Below are 19,430 nucleotides of genomic sequence, written 5' to 3' on the forward strand. Positions count from 1 at the left end.
AATTTGAACTGTTTTCGACTATAGAAGAAAAAAGTACTCACCAATGTTTCAATTCTTTGTGTACAACCTTTTCATCTGCTCTCATCTAAAAATTCAATTTAAAGGATAGAGATATTAGGTAAAAAATTTCGGCCAACTTTTCTTTACTGTATTTTTAACTACGTCAGTAATCCAACTGAGTCAGCAGAAAGCTTTCCTTAAAAATTTTGTAGTCTGTGACTGTAGATCTTCAGTCTGTAGTCCAAGTATGTACTCAAAGAGGTACTTGTTGAGTTCCTGGTTTTATTGACATATAAAGTTAAGTATTCTAAGTAGAATATTATTCTCATGTTACACAAATAAATTGATGTTATATAATTTTATAAAATATACAAAATGGAGAGTGCAGCTGCTTCAGTTTTAAAGCGGGCAGTAGAAATGGATAAAGGTGAACAGTACACAATGGCTTTAGTACTTTACCAAGAAGGTGTTCAAATTCTACTTGACACTATGAAAGGTATATATTTTGCTTATGTTTTTTATTTGATTACACTCCTATTTCATTGATAACAGAGTCTACAAATAAATCTTATGCGCGTATCGCTTCTTTGTTATTATTTTTTTTGTTTTTCTCATATCGAATCTGTTTCTGCTTTATTCTTTTATATTACTTCTTTGCCTCAAGTATACGGATTAATTGAAGAATTAGTAATAAAACAATGCAGAGACAAAGGACCCAGTTACCAAGAAACGTTTTGGTACCAGGGCATCAGAATATTTAGATAGAGCAGAAAAATTGAAGGCTTTGATTGACAAGAAGAAAGCAGCTGGAATCTATAGAGAATTGACTAAAATTGAAAGTGGCAGTATAGGACATGGTTATGATTCTGTATTTGGCAGATTCTTAGATGCATCTGTACAATACATTTGTATTGAAGATCCATATATAAGAGCATTTCATCAGGTACCGTTTTATAAAAGTTTAATTTTATTTAAGTAACTCTGATAATAACATTATGATTAGATTAGATACTGACAGTAGAACAATATGCCAAAGAAATACATGATTAGGTTTGAAGAAACAAATGTGATCATTACAAATTTTTCTCAAGACCATTATCTAAAATTTCAAGATCATTGATGATTTCTTAAATGAAACTGTATATCTTTAATAGTTTGATGTCTAGTACTACCGCTTATTTTTATTGGTCAAAGTCATACAAATGTCATGATGCCATAGTTCATAGAATTCACCCTGGTCTTAACCGTAAAAATATACACTTTCATTTTTAAAAAAAATCGATAACCTTGAAATCTCGAAAAATATGACATTGAAAAAAATGCTCGTAAACCAAAATATTTGTCTTTTTGAATTTAATCATGTTTTCTCTTGATAATGTCAATATTAACCGAGATATTTAAAGTAGCCTAGTCCATAGTCAAAGGGTTAATACATTTAATAATTTTACTAATAACAAATAAAAATTATTTTCAGTGTCAAAATCTGGTGAGATTCTGTGAATTGGCTGCAAGGAAATGTCACGCATTGTCCAAAATATGTTTAGTTACTACTCTTGATGCAGATGACAACAAAAATCAAGTAGGAAGATTGGAAGAATTGAAGAGAAGTTTATCCTCTTCTCTCATAGACTTTGAAATTGAATATTCCAATACTTTGCACGATAGGCAAATAATGTACGTATCTTCATGTATTTATTTATTGAAATTAATTATATTCTATTGGCACTTTGATTTACTTTCAGACTTAGCAACGGTTGGGTAATTAAAATAGGTCGAGGTTTAGACTACTTTAAAGCTCCAGAAGGAAAGTTCGTGTTAGGAGCATGCGACCTCGAACTGAGACCATGTTTGGAAACGACAATTGACATATTTCACAAAAGTAATGTAACAATGCTGTGACATAGAAGATCACATGCGGAACATATACAAAAAGAATTGTTACATTTTCATGACATTTTCATGATTTTAATGCATTCATCGAGAAACAATTTTATTTACATTTTAATTCCACGAAATATTGTACCTGCAGAGTATAATAAACTCCACTTTTCCTAATAAAGTATTTTACGCACTATACGATGTATCTACATACATGTACATACAATAAAATTAATTTTTTAATAAATATACATATTTTTGTTACATAACTATACGTATAAACTAAATTGTTTCCTTTCTACAAAATATTATAAAATTTACATTTTAAAAAGTCTTACATTAACAAATTCTAACTGAGTTCACTGTAATCGCTAGCCTTCGCGATACCAATCTGTTTTGCGGCTCTTTTGCATGCTCTCCTCAAGGATTTTGTGTACCTCAACAGTCCAGCTTCAACCTGCTCTTCATCTTCTGTCAAAAGATCATCAGCTTTGTAAGAAGGAAGACAATCAGTGCCGCCGACAGCGACAACCTGCCTAGCAATCTCTGGATCCACGCACAGCCTGGTCAAGGCTGCAGCTGCGGTGATTTCTAGACGTCTATAGGCATCTTCGAGCCCTGGTGGTCTCATCCTGAGAAAAGAGACCAGTGCAATGGACGCTCTGGCCTCTGCCAAATGGGGTCTGGCTTCAGGGATGCGCGCCAACTCGCTGATAAGAGCCGCAACCTGCTCCATCAGCCAAACATTACTGCCAGTTGTTTTCTTCACGCTCTTCAGTAACTTCTTCACAGTATTGTGCTTTAATATCACAGCAGCACATGTTCTAGACTTGGACAGATGATTGAACGCGGCTGCTCCGAGCAGCAACGTCTGACTACAACTGGTATTCTCGACTAAACGATTCAAGGAGGGTATAAGACTCCTTGCAAAAGGCTCCAGGTCAGGCAATCCCAAAGCATTCACCCATGGAGCTGTTATTTGGACCACCAGCGCTGTGGCTTCCATTTTCTCTTTCTCCGAAGAAGCCGACGCAGCTAAGAGGTCTGTCAATATTTCTGGACCATCGTCCTTGACAAATTGACTGATTGCAACAGCGGAGCTACAGACACTCGCCAACGCGCGCAAAGAGGCTGCCACAAAGTCGCTAGACGTCTTCGCAGCTGTGATTAAGGATGTTAGAAGGGCTCTGATGCCCGAACATCTGGTAATACTGTTCCCTGCTCTTGGTCCTGCCAATCCCAACGCTGTCAACGCTGCTAAAGCGCCTCTGGCTATCATTGTGTCATCTTTTGGTGCCTCTTCTAGTCCTCTGATTATCTTCTGGAAAGATATATTGATTTTAGAGTGAACGAATGATTCAAAAATTGAAATTATAGCATTTGGCAGGGGGAGGTGGGGGGGGAGACAGTTGCATACCTCGATGTAAAAGTCCAGTCGCGTGTCCAGAGCATTATCTACATAGTTCTTCAGACTCTCCAGTTGCGCTAGAATCTCCTTCAAGCTGTTTTGTCGAATTCTGCGAGATTGGGGTGCTCCTAGTTCAGACAAAATAGAGAATGCATCGTCCTCAATGGCTCGCAGAAGTTCTTTCTCGGATCTGCCACCTTCCAGATGAGCCACTTTGCTAAAAAGAGATGTTCTCTGTATTCGAAGTTCTTTTCTTGAATTGTTCACTGATATCTAATAGATGTACATACTCGAATATATGCTGATAATGACGATCGAACTGGTCGGCCCTGACGAGCAGTTTATTCGCAGCAGCAGTGGCCAACGACGCGAGTGTCTTCAAGTCCTTCAACTCGTCTTTCTCGGACAGAAACTGATGAGACTTCCTTCGGGGCAATGCTTTGCTCTGAAGAGTGTTCGTGCACTCGTTCTCGATATCCATCACAAGATCCCCAAGCCACTTTCTCACAGAAGACGATTGCCTGTAGCTTCTGGATTGTAGAAAAGACTTCGAGGATGTCTCGGTGTCACAACTGGTCCCTATGAACGATGTCCTTGGCTCCACTGCGTCCTCGGGTGGCTCGGTTGTATACAGGAAATCGCCTAAACACTCGTCTTCCACGGACACAGACGGGGCGATTCCTGACGCGTCTACTTGGTCCTCTTCCACTCTGAAAACAAAACGTTTCTTCGTTAATTCCGGCACAAGAAAGGGATATCACGATCACAATTGACACCGCGAGTTTAAATTTTCGGCTCTCGTAACATCGGCAAACATCATTGCGCAAGATCAGCATACTTGGGAAAGCAAATAATTTCTTCACCGCTGGAAGTATGCGATTGTGTTTCATGACATATCAGTATTTGCTCCACTTGCTCGGGAAATTCAATTACGACATCGACGACCGACGATCAAGCTCAAGATACGAGTTGTTAACTTCTATCCGATTTACGTACTCTAAATTTACTGGAAATGAACCATCGCTTTTGGGAAAATCCAATAACGCAAAGCCACTCAATTTGTATACAATTGTCGAGGACGGTCAGGCAACAAATTATGTTACAAATTTCTCTGCCTGATATATCGATTAAAGTTTTGAAAAACCGGTGCTGTAGGTGAAATTCGACAACCGATTCGTAAATTTGAAAAACTCGACGAAAACGTCGGCTATCTTAGATCGCGAAAGTTCTCAATTAACAACAGCAGCTGCTTCAAATTCTCATCGATCATAAATTTTCTAATTTTCTGACAACAGGTTCGCATTCAAAATAAACGAACTTCTACATGTTATAAGTCAACTTAGCAGTACAAGAATCATTCGATAAAGATTAAGCCGAGAAGGTTGTCGAAGACAACCCACTTAACTTATCCGGAACTTAACAGATCGATGCTATCGAAACGTTCCATGACCGACGAGAAGCGACGAGGATACCGATAATCCTCACCCGAGTGATCCTTAATAGCTGCGAGAGTGCAGAGGCTGGGTCGTTAAAGGTATCTACGCTACCTGAGTCGTGCCATATCGAGACAGAGGTCTCGACTACTGTCGCCGGGGCATAGTTAAGGCCCAACCACTGTCCAATTCGGATCTGCATAACCAGGTGTTCCCTTTCCCGAACAATGGTGGAAACCGCGGCGAAACTTGCGATACACAGCGAACATTCGATGACTAACGATCGGTCACCTCCGGAACCAAGAGTCTCGTACTTCACCGACACACCGGTGACTAATCGAATCCCATTTCTTTCGCCTAAGCCAGCACCGGTATGCGATCACCTGCGCAACGATTCACGGTAGCGCCTGAATTCTTGCCGGGTTCGCTGTCGTCTGGGACCTCAGGCCCCGAGGTTGACTCAAACCTCCATCGTTCTTTCATTTACGTATTCCCCGTGTGGCACGTTGCATTGAATCACGTACGGTCGCGCGTCTCGATCTACACGGTGCCGCAATTTGACGGGCGACGGCCGCAATCAAAGCCGAGAACTCGAAATTCTTGCCTTAAAATTTCAATACAGAAACCTGGATTCCCGCTTCCAACGAACTCTTTCCAATTTGTCGTCGATGATAATAATAGTCGAGATCAACATCGGTTTCAGGAGCTTCTTTTCGAGACGCCGCGTTCGTCGAATGAGCAACGAGGAAAATATGTAAACGATGCTTATAATTCATAAATACGTAAGATCCTAATTGGTCTGGTGTTGGCAACCCAAATCTAAATTTTCTTGTATCACGATTAAGTGTCTCTTTCTCAATTAATGGCAGGCTATATCTAACAACTGGATCAACCAGTGAAATAGGGGATTTCTTCTTCTTAGCATCACTCCAACATTTGTAGAATTTCCCTGCTTGTCCTATAGCAACTATAGGGACACGAAGAATCGGGTGCATGAAACGACCGGGTATCACTGAACCTTGGGTTGTAAAGAGGCAAGTTTTACTTAGTGCAAGTAGAAGCGGCAGAAATGATTTTACGTGTTGATGACACGTGATTGACTCGAAATTCTTGCTTTAAAATTTCAATACAGAAACCTGGATTCCCGCTTCTAACGAACTCTTTCCAATTTGTCGTCGATGATAATAATAGTCGAGATCAACATCGGTTTCAGGAGCTTCTTTTCGAGATGCCGCGTTCGTCGAATGAGCAACGAGGAAAATATGTAAACGATGCTTATAATTCATAAATACGTAAGATCCTAATTGGTCTGGTGTTGGCAACCCAAATCTAAATTTTCTTGTATCACGATTAAGTGTCTCTTTCTCAATTAATGGCAGGCTATATTTAACAACTGGATCAACCAGTGAAATAGGGGATTTCTTCTTCTTATCATCACTCCAACATTTGTAGAATTTCCCTGCTTGTCCTATAGCAACTATAGGGACACGAAGAATCGGGTGCATGAAACGACCGGGTATCACTGAACCTTGGGTTGTAAAGAGGCAAGTTTTACTTAGTGCAGTAGAAGCGACAGAAATGATTTTACGTGTTGATGACACGTGATTGACTCGAAATTCTTACCTTAAAATTTCAATACAGAAACCTGGATTCCCGCTTCTAACGAACTCTTTCCAATTTGTCGTCGATGATAATAATAGTCGAGATCAACATCGGTTTCAGGAGCTTCTTTTCGAGACGCCGCGTTCGTCGAATGAGCAACGAGGAAAATATGTAAACGATGCTTATAATTCATAAATACGTAAGATCCTAATTGGTCTGGTGTCGGCAACCCAAATCTAAATTTTCTTGTATCACGATTAAGTGTCTCTTTCTCAATTAATGGCAGGCTATATTTAACAACTGGATCAACCAGTGAAATAGGGGATTTCTTCTTCTTATCATCACTCCAACATTTGTAGAATTTCCCTGCTTGTCCTATAGCAACTATAGGGACACGAAGAATCGGGTGCATGAAACGACCGGGTATCACTGAACCTTGGGTTGTAAAGAGGCAAGTTTTACTTAGTGCAGTAGAAGCGACAGAAATGATTTTACGTGTTGATGACACGTGATTGACTCGAAATTCTTACCTTAAAATTTCAATACAGAAACCTGGATTCCCGCTTCTAACGAACTCTTTCCAATTTGTCGTCGATGATAATAATAGTCGAGATCAACATCGGTTTCAGGAGCTTCTTTTCGAGACGCCGCGTTCGTCGAATGAGCAACGAGGAAAATATGTAAACGATGCTTATAATTCATAAATACGTAAGATCCTAATTGGTCTGGTGTTGGCAACCCAAATCTAAATTTTCTTGTATCACGATTAAGTGTCTCTTTCTCAATGAATGGCAGGCTATATCTAACAACTGGATCAACCAGTGAAATAGGGGATTTCTTCTTCTTATCATCACTCCAACATTTGTAGAATTTCCCTGCTTGTCCTATAGCAACTATAGGGACACGAAGAATCGGGTGCATGAAACGACCGGGTATCACTGAACCTTGGGTTGTAAAGAGGCAAGTTTTACTTAGTGCAGTAGAAGCGGCAGAAATGATTTTACGTGTTGATGACATACGTAATTGACTCGAAATTCTTATCTTAAAATTTTAATACAGGAACCTGGATTCCCGCTTCTAACGAACTCTTTCCAATTTGTCGTCGATAATAACAGTCAAAATCAATACCGGGAGCTTCTTTTCGAGACGCCGCGTTCGTCGAATGAGTAACGAGGAAAATATGTAAACGATGTTCATAATTCATAAATACGTAAGATCCTAAGCCTGGTAACAATTCATGAATCATGCGTCGATGCAGATGTAATACAGCTTATAACTGACTTTAAGGAAACGTTTCAAATACAATTTTTCAAACAAGCGTCAAGCGTCTTCATCTTTCTTCTCCCGAAAGTTCCGGTTTCTAATTGAGCGCGATGTAGTCCGTTAAATTGCAATAAAAGAATAAACAAGATATAAAAATAAAAGAAAGAATGCTCGTTCGACAAGAATGAAAGATCTATCTTTGTGAATTGTCCTGAATGTCTATGGCCGTGTAGTCGTCGCACCGCGTTGCGAGGGACACATAACGCGTGCCACACGACCTTGCCGATCGTGGGAGGATCTGCTCCGCGGAAATCGAATGATCCCAGTTCGAAACGGACACGCTATAGACGAGGAAAATTGTTTTCTATCGACGGTACGAAAACGCATCGCGTTCATGCTGGTAATAAGCCTCGGCGATGCTTCTTTGTGCCGTCTGATTGGCTTTCGTTTCTCCTAGGCTCGATCTTTGCCCTTCCCAACGAATTTACGCTGGAGAAGGACAGAGATCATTTGTTCTTTTGTACTACGTTTTCTTATCTTCCAAGGCATACCTCGGACGAATCTCCAATTTCACATTTTAGCCATAGAAAGACTATCAAGTAATTATCTTTACGGCAACGATCCGAGCAGAACTCATCGGATTATGCGCGTCGGATTACTCGAAACAATTTCTTGGATTATGAAAGGAATTGCCATCGATGCAGAAATTCGATCGAGCCCGTAATTATCGATCGGTTCTCGATCGTTGATCCTCGAACGATTGTTAGCGTTAAGGAATTTCGTTAAAGAAAAACTAGCGGTGTCTGTCTGCCGTCGAACAAATAGCCGTGCCTGTTGCTTCGAGAATTTGATTCGTATTTGAATGAGATCTTGGCTCGAGAGCACAACCGATCTCTGTTGTACTCGATCGAAAACGTATCGCGTGCCGATTCGTCGGGGACGGGTATGCAAATCGTTCGTCTCCGCGGTAATCGGCAACGTCATTCTAGAATCTAGAGTATAACCGACTGCTCTGCTTTTGAGGAGCACACTAATTTGTATCGTGGATCCTTGGATCGATGGGCGTACGTATTAATCAATGTTAATTGACGACATGCCCCGGAGTTTCCCCGCGCGTTCCGATCCCGTTCCAAAGTTCCCGTCTATATGTATAACGAGTATCGGATCTACGATTCTCGAACACGTCACACATAAGAATTGCTTTATTCACTTCCTTGAATATTAACCGAGCGATCTACGCGTGCAAGCCGCTTCTGTTTAGCCGCTCCGAAAAAAGTACGCGGAAACCAGCCTACGCCGCACTGCAAATTTATTGTTCCAGCAGATAAGAATTGCATGCGTAGTTTTTATCTGCTTAATGGGCAAACGTACCAAATTTATCGGCTGCTGTCGAATAATCTACTGCAACTCGCGTACGAATAATTATAATTCTCGTAAATATATATATATTTATATATATATATATATATATATATATATATATATATATATAATAATAATAATAATAATAATAATTCTCGTTTGCTCGGACAACGACACTTTGTTCATTTTTTAAACATTAACGTTTGTCGTGACCACGGTAACAATTTTTATATGATCTGAAAGTTTCTCCATTCGACAATGATGTAACAATATTCTCAAATTCGCTAATGTCTGTTCGGCTTTGTTTAAACGAAACTTCATCGCAAGAGTTAAAAATGACGAACTTTAATTCTACACTTCTGGCATAATTGAATAAATTCGTTTGATTTTATAGTTGAAAGACGAACGGCCCAAATATAGTTCGATAAAGTAGATTTAACTGTAATTTGCATTACGATGCGGGTGATCGAAGCGTTTAGTATTCCGCACGATCGGTTGAACTAATTCCGATGCACCTGGTGATTGACGACCCGCGTACGTGCTCGCATCGCTCAGCCATCTTGCAGGGGTGAGAGTTTACGAAACACCGGAGGAAACAACGTCGGAAGTATCTTACGTGATGCATTCCTATCGCTTTGCTCAGCATGGGCACACTGTCGTGACGATTCATATTCTTAAAACACGCATTCGTTGCACCTTATCGCTCGGCTACAAGGTGCGGCTTAGTTTCAGAGATAGTGGCCCTTCGCAACGAGCACCTTGATCTTGCACCATTGGCACCAATGCGTAAAACAACGCTCGGACTGATTAAAAACGAATTGGAATCATTCAATGTCTACGATGATCTTGATCGGATTTGAACGATCGCGAACGCATCCTCTTGTAAATTATGAAAATCACAGAGGGTTCATAAATCTCTAAAGCATCATGCTACGTGTTTCAATTTTTTTTGCTCAAAATACAAAGCCGTGGTCATTTGAGACAACGAAGTCATTAAGACTCCGATAAAGAATTGTTCAGAATCAATTATCAGCATGATCAACTGATCGGCGTGTCTCAGATCAGCCCACGCAAGAATATCTGATCCCCAACGTTTGCCTTCTCCGTTTTATCTCCAGATATTAAGTCTTTTATACTAAAATTACCTGTGCGTTCTTGACGCGCTTTTATCAGGAGGTGCATCGAGCTGCGTTGTTTTCCGAGGCAAAATTCTGGAGTCCTTGGGCGTGGACGTGCATACGGGATTCGGAGTAGATCTGTCCAGCCAGACCGAACCGATCCTCGAATGCGTACCCTGGCGCCGGTCCTTAAGCCTTCGTCTTCGTCGACGTCTTGGAGTCTCGTTCTCGTAAAGCTCGGAACAGTGCGATCTCTCGGAATCTGAGAATCCTGAATCTAGACTCTTGAGATCATGACTCATAGGACTGCAAGATCTGTTCGCCAGGACCACGTTATCCTCGTCCTCTTTGTCATCGTCCGCTATGTCCATCGTTGCTCTGCGAAAAATATGCGAAAGTTAGGGATTACTGTAGTGTTTTATCATGGGACAAATATCTTCCATATAGTCGCCAATAAATATCTTGAGAATGAGGTTCTATCAAGGGCTCTGTAACGCAAGATCTCTTAATACATTGACTACCATTATTGACTATACTACTATATATATACTACTATATATATACTACTACATATATACTACTATATATATACTACTACATATATACTACTATATATATACTACTATATATATATACTACTATATATATACTATACTACTACCATACATTGACTTCCCGAGAAGTATCCAAAAATTGGAATAATTTCGTTAACAATACTAGAACTATAGAAAGTCAACATTTCATTCTGTACGTGTTTAAATTGAACCTCCCGATTATATATAATATTTAAGACAAACATCCGTAGTTTAACGATTAAGACTCAAACGTAGCACAAGGGCAACCGTATTAGCATTGAAATCTCCAAAAGGACCCCGCATCGTTGGAAAATCGACGCCTAAAGCGAAAGCGTTTAAGAACTCTGCACTTCATGCACTCGTCATTTTGCGAGTTCAATTGCACTTACGTCTGTGTCATTACGTCCCCGTCGCAAATCGATGCCAGGGAATACAAATCCTGCCTGTTTTCTGCAGGACAGACATGAATCGCTGTGATGTTTTCAACGGTATCGCTTTCGTTAACGCTCGTAGAGGACTCTTCCGGTAGCGGTTCCTCACAAATCTTCGTCCTGGCGAAAGGGCCCAACCGTCCCTGATCCTGCGCCTCCATGTGGCCCCAGAACACTTTGCTCTGGTGTCTTTTAAACGCACTCATGATTCTCACGTCGATTTACGATCGAATTGCAACTTATTCCTAACTTCTGCTTCTTTCACTTTAATGTCTTTCAAGAGCTTCTTCCGTTTCACCGTTGGTGGTAAGAATAAGGATGAGTTCTGTAGTATAGTTCAGCGCACACTGGGGTGGTTTCACGATTCAGCGGAGCGGGACGACCCTCCCACAGGTCGCGTGCCCGGAGGACCTTATGGTGTCCATCCCGGTGTAACCCCCGTGAAGATCGCCTATCGCGTCAACGCGGGACGCTTTACACGAACCAGTACTCGAGGTCCTTGTCTTCGTAGAAACGTTGGCAAAAGCTTAGCAGAAATAACGGAAACGTAACAAAATTTGTTTGTCGCTGTGTTGGATCGATACACCAGGGTTTATAATTGCTTTTTTAATTGACGATTTCGGTTATAGGATAAACAATGGATCCCTAATCGATGAAGCCGGAGGATCGATCGATCCAAACGTAATGGGGCTTCGCGAACGACTGACTCGTATCGAGGATCGAGTCGCTTGAGTCGCTTCCGACTTCCACCCATAAAGTCGCGCTGCCTCCCCGCCCCTCGGACTCGCAAGCCAACTCGCATGAAAACAGAGCTCCTCCCCTTCTCCTTTGTGTAGCGTCCATGGGGTGCTGCTCACCTCTCTAACGAGTACGCGTACCCCCGTGTAATCCCGGCATGTGTGACCCATGTGTAACCGCCAAAGCGTAACTAGCTGCTTTCTCGCGACGGGGATGCATTACTGCATTGGCGTGAACAGGATGTCTGTCTGATCGGTCCTCTTCATTATGGTCGTTGACCCTGTTTTCTTTCTTTTAATTCGAGCTTTGCGTCAAGACTTTAGTTCAGTCGTTAGTAGTCTTATTGATTTTGACAGATGTAAGAGTTGTACTTCTCTATTTTGAACATTCAGAATATTTTCCCTAGACTATTTCCTTTAAAATCACTTTCATTTCGTGCTTGAAAGTTTTTGAAATCTACTGCAGTTAATAGTGAACAATACAAAGCAGCTTGTTTCTAAATGTAGGAAATAAAAAATTAAAGGCTGCTTATCTTAAACTGACCTATATAAAGCTTGATTAAACTTCTTCTTGTTAGTCATACGACTCTCGTGCGCTTTGGAACAACCGACACTCGTGAGTCACCTACTGTTTAGCAGCACACGTTCCCACAAAACTTGAATAACATTCGCTCGATTCTACTGGGTGAGAAAATTGATCAATGCGTAAATATATCATTATTATTAGGACTGGTGATTGCAGAACCATTACCACGATAAATGTTATCTTCTATCTTTGGTGCTATCAACTGGATTTTCTAGAGATTACAATTTGTTGCTGGAACGATTGCAGCAATTGTTGCAATAGTCGTTCGCAGGTCAAGATTATGGTGATTTTGTTATCTGCCGTGACAGACGCGGCACGGGGACCGTCAGAAAATCACGCCAATGCTATTTTTAAGGGCCAGGTGTGACTCCGGTTTCCTATCGGTCCCATATCCGTGTATGTGCACGCGCGGGGGTCGGGCTCCCCCCCATAAAACGGGATGCAGCGGCATTTCCACCACCATGAATCCAGGGGCACGCGCCACTCCAGCCATCTGCGTGAAATGCCTCCAGCGATGAGTGTCCCCGCAGATACGTAAGTGCCTGTGGACGTGGATGATTCACTTTAACCGTGTTCCTCTACGACTCTACGCTTTAATCGTCGATACAATTCGATCGGGCACATAACATTATTGTAACGCGTTCTTTCTACTCGTCTCTCCCCCACAAAACCATTGTACAGACCGATTCTGAATCATCGTCGCATACGCATTCTGCATTTTTAATTTAGATACTCGCGTTAGATATTCGGTTAGGCTATCTTTTGAACTTGTCTTATACCGTTAGGAGCAGTAGGTGCCCAAGCATTGTGAAAGTATTCTATTTTATACAATACTAGTCTTTATGCATTTGTGAGCAAAATGATCAAATGATCTAAACAATAGGCTATAATTGTGTAGAATTAATTACGAGAACGATCGCGAAAAGGTGCGCGGGTACACGCATAATTTCGTATCGTGTATCATTATACGGGTGCTGCATATGCAAATCTATGATCGGAGACGCACTTCCTTCGGTTCGACACAGTTGTATAATCTCGTTTTCCATCAATCATCCTGGAGTCGCATTCACGACTGGGAAAAGCAAGATTTCTATAATTACTCTCCCCATACAATTGATTTTCGGGCAGTCTACTATTAGATCTATCTATCAATTGCTAGTTTCTGTACCTCCTACGTTTGAAAAATGCTTCTTTCGCTCCATTATCCGTTGCTAAGAAAATTCCTATCCGAGGAGTCACCCACCGGTTGACGAAACGGTCTTCAATGGGAATTATGGTGCCTTGTAGTCGCATGATTTTGATCTGTAAATTACAGTCTTGTTGAGACATTATGTACCATCGATCAGAATAATGAAAACAGAAATACTTTGATAAATTTTGATAAAAATAATATTCAAACGCTTACATTGTGACAGATACGGTCACCGGGCAATTATCGGGAATCCGTAAGCTCAACATTCTGTAACGTCCGGTGTTTAAATATCTTTGTCTCGATACACCACATATGCGCTGGAACGTCTGCAGTTGAACATCGCATAAAAGCATCAAAGGGTCTGTACGACCCCTATTGTACTCTAGAGATCCAAACGAAAATGGGGGACAGCTGGGTTTAGACCGTTATTTAAAGGTGCGCGGGTTAGTTGGTACGCGCCTGCTCAGATTCATTGGCGAAATTTAAATTTCCCAATGATGTCTTCAGAAACCTTCATTGCATGATTTTTAAATCATTTCGAAATTTTAATCGTACTAGCTAGCTGGTAGTTCGTATATCCAATGCAGATGAAAAGTCTGACAAATTCTTGTATTACATGCAATAATAATTCTAGCAGAATAATAATCCCAGCTCAATATTCAGCGTGTCGATTTAACCTTGACATAACCTTGACATATTCAGTAATTAGTAACTCGTAAATGTTTGCAGGTAACATACCCAGTTCACCGTTGGAAAAAATACAAACATTAATACGCTAATGTCTCTCTAATTGACGCTTAGATTGTCCACAAAAATGAACAATTTTGGAAGAGGAGAAACAATTGTTCGAGCCTCGTGGCTCGTTTTTTATGGTTATCGATTGTCAACGACTATAAAAACGAGCTGCATGGCTCGAACAATCGTACCTCCTCTTACCAAATTATCCATTTTTGTGCGCAATCTGAGCGTCAGTTAGGGAGACATTACTGTACTTCATAATATTTTAAATAATATCTTTTATGTCGTTGCTTAAACTTTTACATGTAGAATGAATGTCATTTTTATTAATGATAATGTAATATTTGATTGTATGATGAGAAGAGTATTACTTATTTAAACATTCATATTGTTGTACCTTTTACGAACCTTAAAAGGTATTAAATTCGGAGTCGTAAGCGTCGTGTGTTGGAATAATAGCGCCATCTACGTTGTGAAAGAAGGTTCTCGGAGTTTTCTTAGAAACTTTGTTATGAATGGTTTATTCTGCTTCTCCAAAACCTGAATCTGTTAACTGATTCGTTCTAAGCAATTCGTATCCTGTCGGTGAACCAATAAAAAAGTGTTCCAACAGAATACGGAGCACAGAAAATATATACCGAATGTTGTAGGTGGAAGCGCCATCTGTAAAACGATAATTCCTTGTAATTGTGCTTTGCTGTGGAGTTGAAGTAACGTTGTTCTGTAATAAATTGTGTCCCATTGTTTTAACAGTGATTCAGAATGGTAATTAATCGCTTTTATTAATCTTGTGTGCATAATAAATAGGTATTATGTTAGTATCGTCAGAAAATAAAATAAAAGCGAGCAAACTTTCGTTGCCCGGTGTCGTATATGAAGGTGTGACAAATGGCGCACGTGTGTCACTAAAATGATTTTTTCAACTCTAATATTAATTTCAAATGCCGAACAATTGTTTGCTAAACATTACAAATTCGTGAGAATTGAAGTTTCCGTATTTAGCGATTTCTTGTAAAATTAACTCAAATAAGGACTTTGTATAATAAACTTTGTTAAAGAACGCTGCGTTTAGAAACATTTCGTATGCACACTATACAGCCTGAATTTTGATTAGAATGTGTTAATTATAAATTTAAATATCCATACACAGGTGTCCTTGAATCCTGTTAGGATCCTCAAGCATGAGGCAGAAGAAGAAAAGGCAGAGATTGCCAGATTAAGTTTATTTGTAGGAGCAATTACTCTGGGTGATTTGGTCAAATCTACGCTTGGACCTAAAGGTATGGATAAAATATTGGTGGCGCACGGTCGATCTGCAGGACAGGTACAAGTCACCAATGATGGTGCAACTATTCTCAAAAGCGTGGGTGTGGACAATCCAGCTGCTAAAATTTTGGTAGACATGTCTCGTGTGCAAGACGATGAATTTGGAGATGGAACCACATCTGTTACAGTGCTTGGTTTGTATATTATTAAATAGAATTTCAAAGTTCCTTATAAAAGCGAAATAAGATGGTAGATTGCATTAATTTCTATCGCAGCTTCTGAATTATTACGGGAGGCAGAGAAATTGATTGATCAAAAGCTTCATCCCCAAACTATAATTGCTGGCTGGAGGAAAGCCACTGAAGCAGCTCGAGAAGCTCTATTGAGCATTGCAGTAGATTATTCTGATCATCCTGCTCGTTTTCATGAAGAGCTATTAAATATTGCGCGTACAACGTTAAGCTCGAAAATTTTGTCTCAACACAAAGAACACTTCAGCTATCTTGCACTGGAAGCTGTGCTACGTCTCAAGGGGTCAGGCAATTTGTCAGCTATTCAAATAATTAAGAAACGCGGAGAAACCCTGGCAAAGTCTGATCTTGTTAATGGATTTTTGTTGGACAAAAAGCCTGGAATGCACCAACCACAAAGAATGGTTGATGCTAAAATACTTATAGCCAACACACCTATGGATACAGATAAAATCAAAGTGAGTCGAGATGATTCAAACATGAGCTTATGATAATGAGATTTCAACGCATCATGACCAACATTTGTACAAATTTGCAGGTATTTGGATCAAGGGTTCGAGTTGATTCAATGGCGAAAATCGCGGAATTGGAGGCAGCAGAAAAGGAGAAGATGAAGGTAATTATATGATCTGGACAAATAAATATTAACGTCACTAATAATTATATAATTATTGTGTTCAATGTAGGATAAAGTCGACAAGATCATAAAGCACGGCTGCAACGTATTTATCAACAGGCAATTAATTTATAATTATCCAGAACAATTATTTGCCGATGCTGGTATCATGGCAATCGAGCATGCAGATTTTGATGGTATCGAGAGACTAGCTCTAGTTACTGGCGGAGAGATCGTCAGCACTTTCGATAGCCCCGAAACTGTGAAACTTGGACGGTGTCAGCTCATTGAACAAGTGATGATAGGTGAAGACACGCTGCTGAAATTCTCCGACGTTGCTTTGGGAGAAGCGTGTACGATAGTCATCAGAGGTGCTACGCAACAAATTCTCGATGAGGCAGAAAGATCTTTGCACGATGCTCTCTGCGTATTATCAGCTACCATACGCGAAAATAAAATTGTTTATGGTGGAGGATGCAGTGAAATGGCGATGGCTTGTGCCGTAATGAAAGCTGCGGCCAGAACTGTTGGAAAAGAAGCAGTTGCAATGGAAGCATTTGCTCGAGCTTTGCAACAATTACCCACTGTTATCGCTGACAATGCTGGCTACGATTCAGCTCAATTAATTAGTGAACTCCGAGCTATGCATAATTCCGGCGGAAAGACAATGGGTCTTGGTAGGTTTACATTTTACAAATACTGATTTGATGATGTTGAACTATAGAAGGATGTGTACAAATATTATTAATTGCAGACATGGAAAAAGGAACAATCGGGTGCATGAAACGACTAGGTATCACTGAATCTTGGGTTGTAAAGAGACAAGTTTTACTTAGCGCAGCAGAAGCGGCAGAAATGATTTTGCGTGTTGATGACATTTTGCGAGCGGCGCCTAGAAAACGCGTCAAGGACTACGGACGTTGTTAATTACGCAAACGCGCGTGTTCTTTCATTGCTTTAATTTTGTTTGCACCGCTTCTTCGTGATACGAATTCTCTAATCAAATGGTAGACATTTTGATTTCAATTATCATTCACTTCGACAATAGATTAATTGCGAAATTATCTATATAAACATATTGATTCGGTTTCTGCAATCACGTAAGTTGTCATTTTATACCGCGAAATCTTTGTATTATCGATCGAAAAAACACGTAAAGGGATTATAAAACAATGAAAACGACTTGGGATCATCATTTTTTTATAACAATACAATAGGTTTAACATCAATAAATGCTTTAACCTACATAGCATTTTTTACTAACCTTTGCACTGGTGATGTATCTTACAAAAAATGAAAAATGTTTAATCAAAAATACTTAAAAATTGCATTTGTAGAAAAGATGGAATTACAAAATTTAAAAATTACTGTCTTTCATCTATAAGACATTTTTCTTTTCCTGTGGACAACTAAATATTATTATTGATATAAATTCTAAATAAAAAATAATTGAAATGAATTTAATCGTTCAAATAAATACTGTTCTGAACATTTTCATGTGCAAAATTATGTTTTCAAGTGGTTTATGTACTTATTTATATAAAACGGAAAAATGCATTGTCCTTAAATGCTTTTGGACATATTGTACAACAAAAAAACAGCCTAATAAGCTGGATGCAGTTTACATTTCAGTGCAACGAAACAACGATATGGTGCTCTTAATAAGCAAATCGCAATTTTGGATCGTATCCAAGTTTGTCGAGGTTCGGATTACAAGCAAAATTAATCATTGGTGGTGGGCCGCACATAAGTACAAGAGTATCAGGCGATGGTGGAAACATGTGTTTTTCTATCATTTCTGCATTTATATGCCCTGTACTGTAGGTCCAATTTTCACCACTGGTATCCAGTGTATACCAAACCTTGAACTTTTTTGGATAATCCCTTGCGATCTCGTCTAATTCATTTCGCAACAATATGTCTTTTTCGGTGCGATTTGCATAAAGTAAGGAACACGCAGTTTCGTGTGTGCTGTCTTTCCTTATAGCGCGAACTATTTGCAGCATTGGTGCGATTCCTGTACCACCAGCTAACATTACAATCTGTAAAAAATTTATATTTTATATCCTGAACTTTATAAGTATAAGGTATAAAGTGCGTTCACAGAACTATGTTACTTTTTTAGCACTGTAATCTGCAGCTGGGTCTTTCCTTAGAATTTTTATGGAAAACTTTCCATGACCCTTATAGATAAGTCTACCAGATGGTCCTCTAAAATCTACTGTCGCCCCAGTTTTCAAATTTTCTAAGAATTGGGACAGTTTCCCTCCTTCAGGGAATTTTGGATGTACATTTTTAAAGTATACCTTGAAACAAATTTCAACATTTTATGTATCAGAATTATTTGTAAACTATCAGTTACTGTTTTCCCATTTACTCTGATCACAATATCGACAAAGCCATGATCATCATCACTGGAGATTGGTGTATAAGAACGTGTAACATCTTCTCCATCGATTTTCGCTGTTAAATGTACGTGCTGGCCAACTGGTAGTCCCAGAATATGGTCTGGTGTTGGCAAACCAAATCTAAATTTTCTTGTATCATGATTAAGTATCTCTTTCTCAATTAATGGCAGGCTATATTTAACAATTGGATCAACCAGTAAAATAGGGGATTTCTTCTTCTTATCATCACTCCAACATTTATAGAATTTTCCTGCTTGTCCTATAGCAACTATAGGGACACGAATAATCGGGTGCATGAAACGACCAGGTATCACTGAACCTTGGGTTGTAAAGAGGCAAGTTTTACTTAGTGCAGTAGAAGCGGCAGAAATAATTTTACGTGTTGATGACATTTTGCGAGCAGTGCCTAAAAAACGCGTCAAGGACTACAGACCTTGTTAATTACGAAAACGCGTGTTTTTTCATTATTTTAATTTTGTTTATACAGCTTCTTGCTGATACGAATTCTCTAATCAAATGGTAGACATTTTGATTTCAATTATCATTCACTTTGTCAATAGATCAAT

At 39.7% G+C, this 19,430-nt stretch overlaps 4 protein-coding genes across 9 annotated transcripts; 2 read left to right on the forward strand and 2 right to left on the reverse strand.

The window, feature by feature from the left end:
• Positions 1-203: 203 nt before the first annotated feature.
• On the forward strand, positions 204-2,147 carry LOC117221141 (MIT domain-containing protein 1). Its single transcript, XM_033471841.2, has 4 exons — positions 204-496; positions 705-943; positions 1,475-1,674; positions 1,743-2,147. Exons 1-4 carry the CDS (start codon positions 376-378, stop codon positions 1,897-1,899), a joined length of 717 nt encoding a protein of 238 aa, XP_033327732.2. The 5' UTR covers positions 204-375; the 3' UTR covers positions 1,900-2,147.
• insc (INSC spindle orientation adaptor protein) lies at positions 1,944-14,933 on the reverse strand. 6 transcript variants are annotated; one of them, XM_076524479.1, is made up of 9 exons: positions 14,732-14,933; positions 13,799-13,967; positions 13,562-13,695; positions 12,352-13,465; positions 11,029-11,596; positions 10,092-10,442; positions 3,577-3,996; positions 3,296-3,503; positions 1,944-3,199 (listed from the first exon to the last, which is right to left on the reverse strand). In XM_076524479.1, the coding sequence occupies exons 5-9, from the start codon at positions 11,274-11,276 to the stop codon at positions 2,228-2,230; spliced, it is 2,199 nt and encodes a 732-aa protein (XP_076380594.1). In that variant the 5' UTR covers positions 11,277-11,596; positions 12,352-13,465; positions 13,562-13,695; positions 13,799-13,967; positions 14,732-14,933; the 3' UTR covers positions 1,944-2,227. The 6 variants fall into 6 exon arrangements, with proteins under 6 accessions (XP_076380594.1, XP_076380595.1, XP_076380596.1 ...); XM_076524480.1 differs by having other exon boundaries at positions 14,721-14,933; XM_076524481.1 differs by lacking the exon at positions 14,732-14,933 and having other exon boundaries at positions 12,352-12,935; positions 13,400-13,465; positions 13,799-14,706.
• An 11-nt stretch (positions 14,934-14,944) lies between these two features.
• CCT2 (chaperonin containing TCP1 subunit 2) lies at positions 14,945-17,701 on the forward strand. The gene is made up of 6 exons (XM_033471835.2): positions 14,945-15,088; positions 15,474-15,783; positions 15,865-16,298; positions 16,379-16,456; positions 16,527-17,133; positions 17,211-17,701. The coding sequence occupies exons 1-6, from the start codon at positions 15,086-15,088 to the stop codon at positions 17,381-17,383; spliced, it is 1,605 nt and encodes a 534-aa protein (XP_033327726.1). The 5' UTR covers positions 14,945-15,085; the 3' UTR covers positions 17,384-17,701.
• Positions 17,640-19,420, reverse strand: LOC117221143 (NADH-cytochrome b5 reductase 3). Its single transcript, XM_076524486.1, has 3 exons — positions 18,834-19,420; positions 18,574-18,762; positions 17,640-18,498 (listed from the first exon to the last, which is right to left on the reverse strand). The coding sequence occupies exons 1-3, from the start codon at positions 19,254-19,256 to the stop codon at positions 18,115-18,117; spliced, it is 996 nt and encodes a 331-aa protein (XP_076380601.1). The 5' UTR covers positions 19,257-19,420; the 3' UTR covers positions 17,640-18,114.
• Positions 19,421-19,430: the final 10 nt, after the last annotated feature.

The sequence above is a fragment of the Megalopta genalis genome, chromosome 9, assembly GCF_051020955.1.
Source record: "Megalopta genalis isolate 19385.01 chromosome 9, iyMegGena1_principal, whole genome shotgun sequence".
NCBI lineage: Eukaryota > Metazoa > Arthropoda > Insecta > Hymenoptera > Halictidae > Megalopta > Megalopta genalis.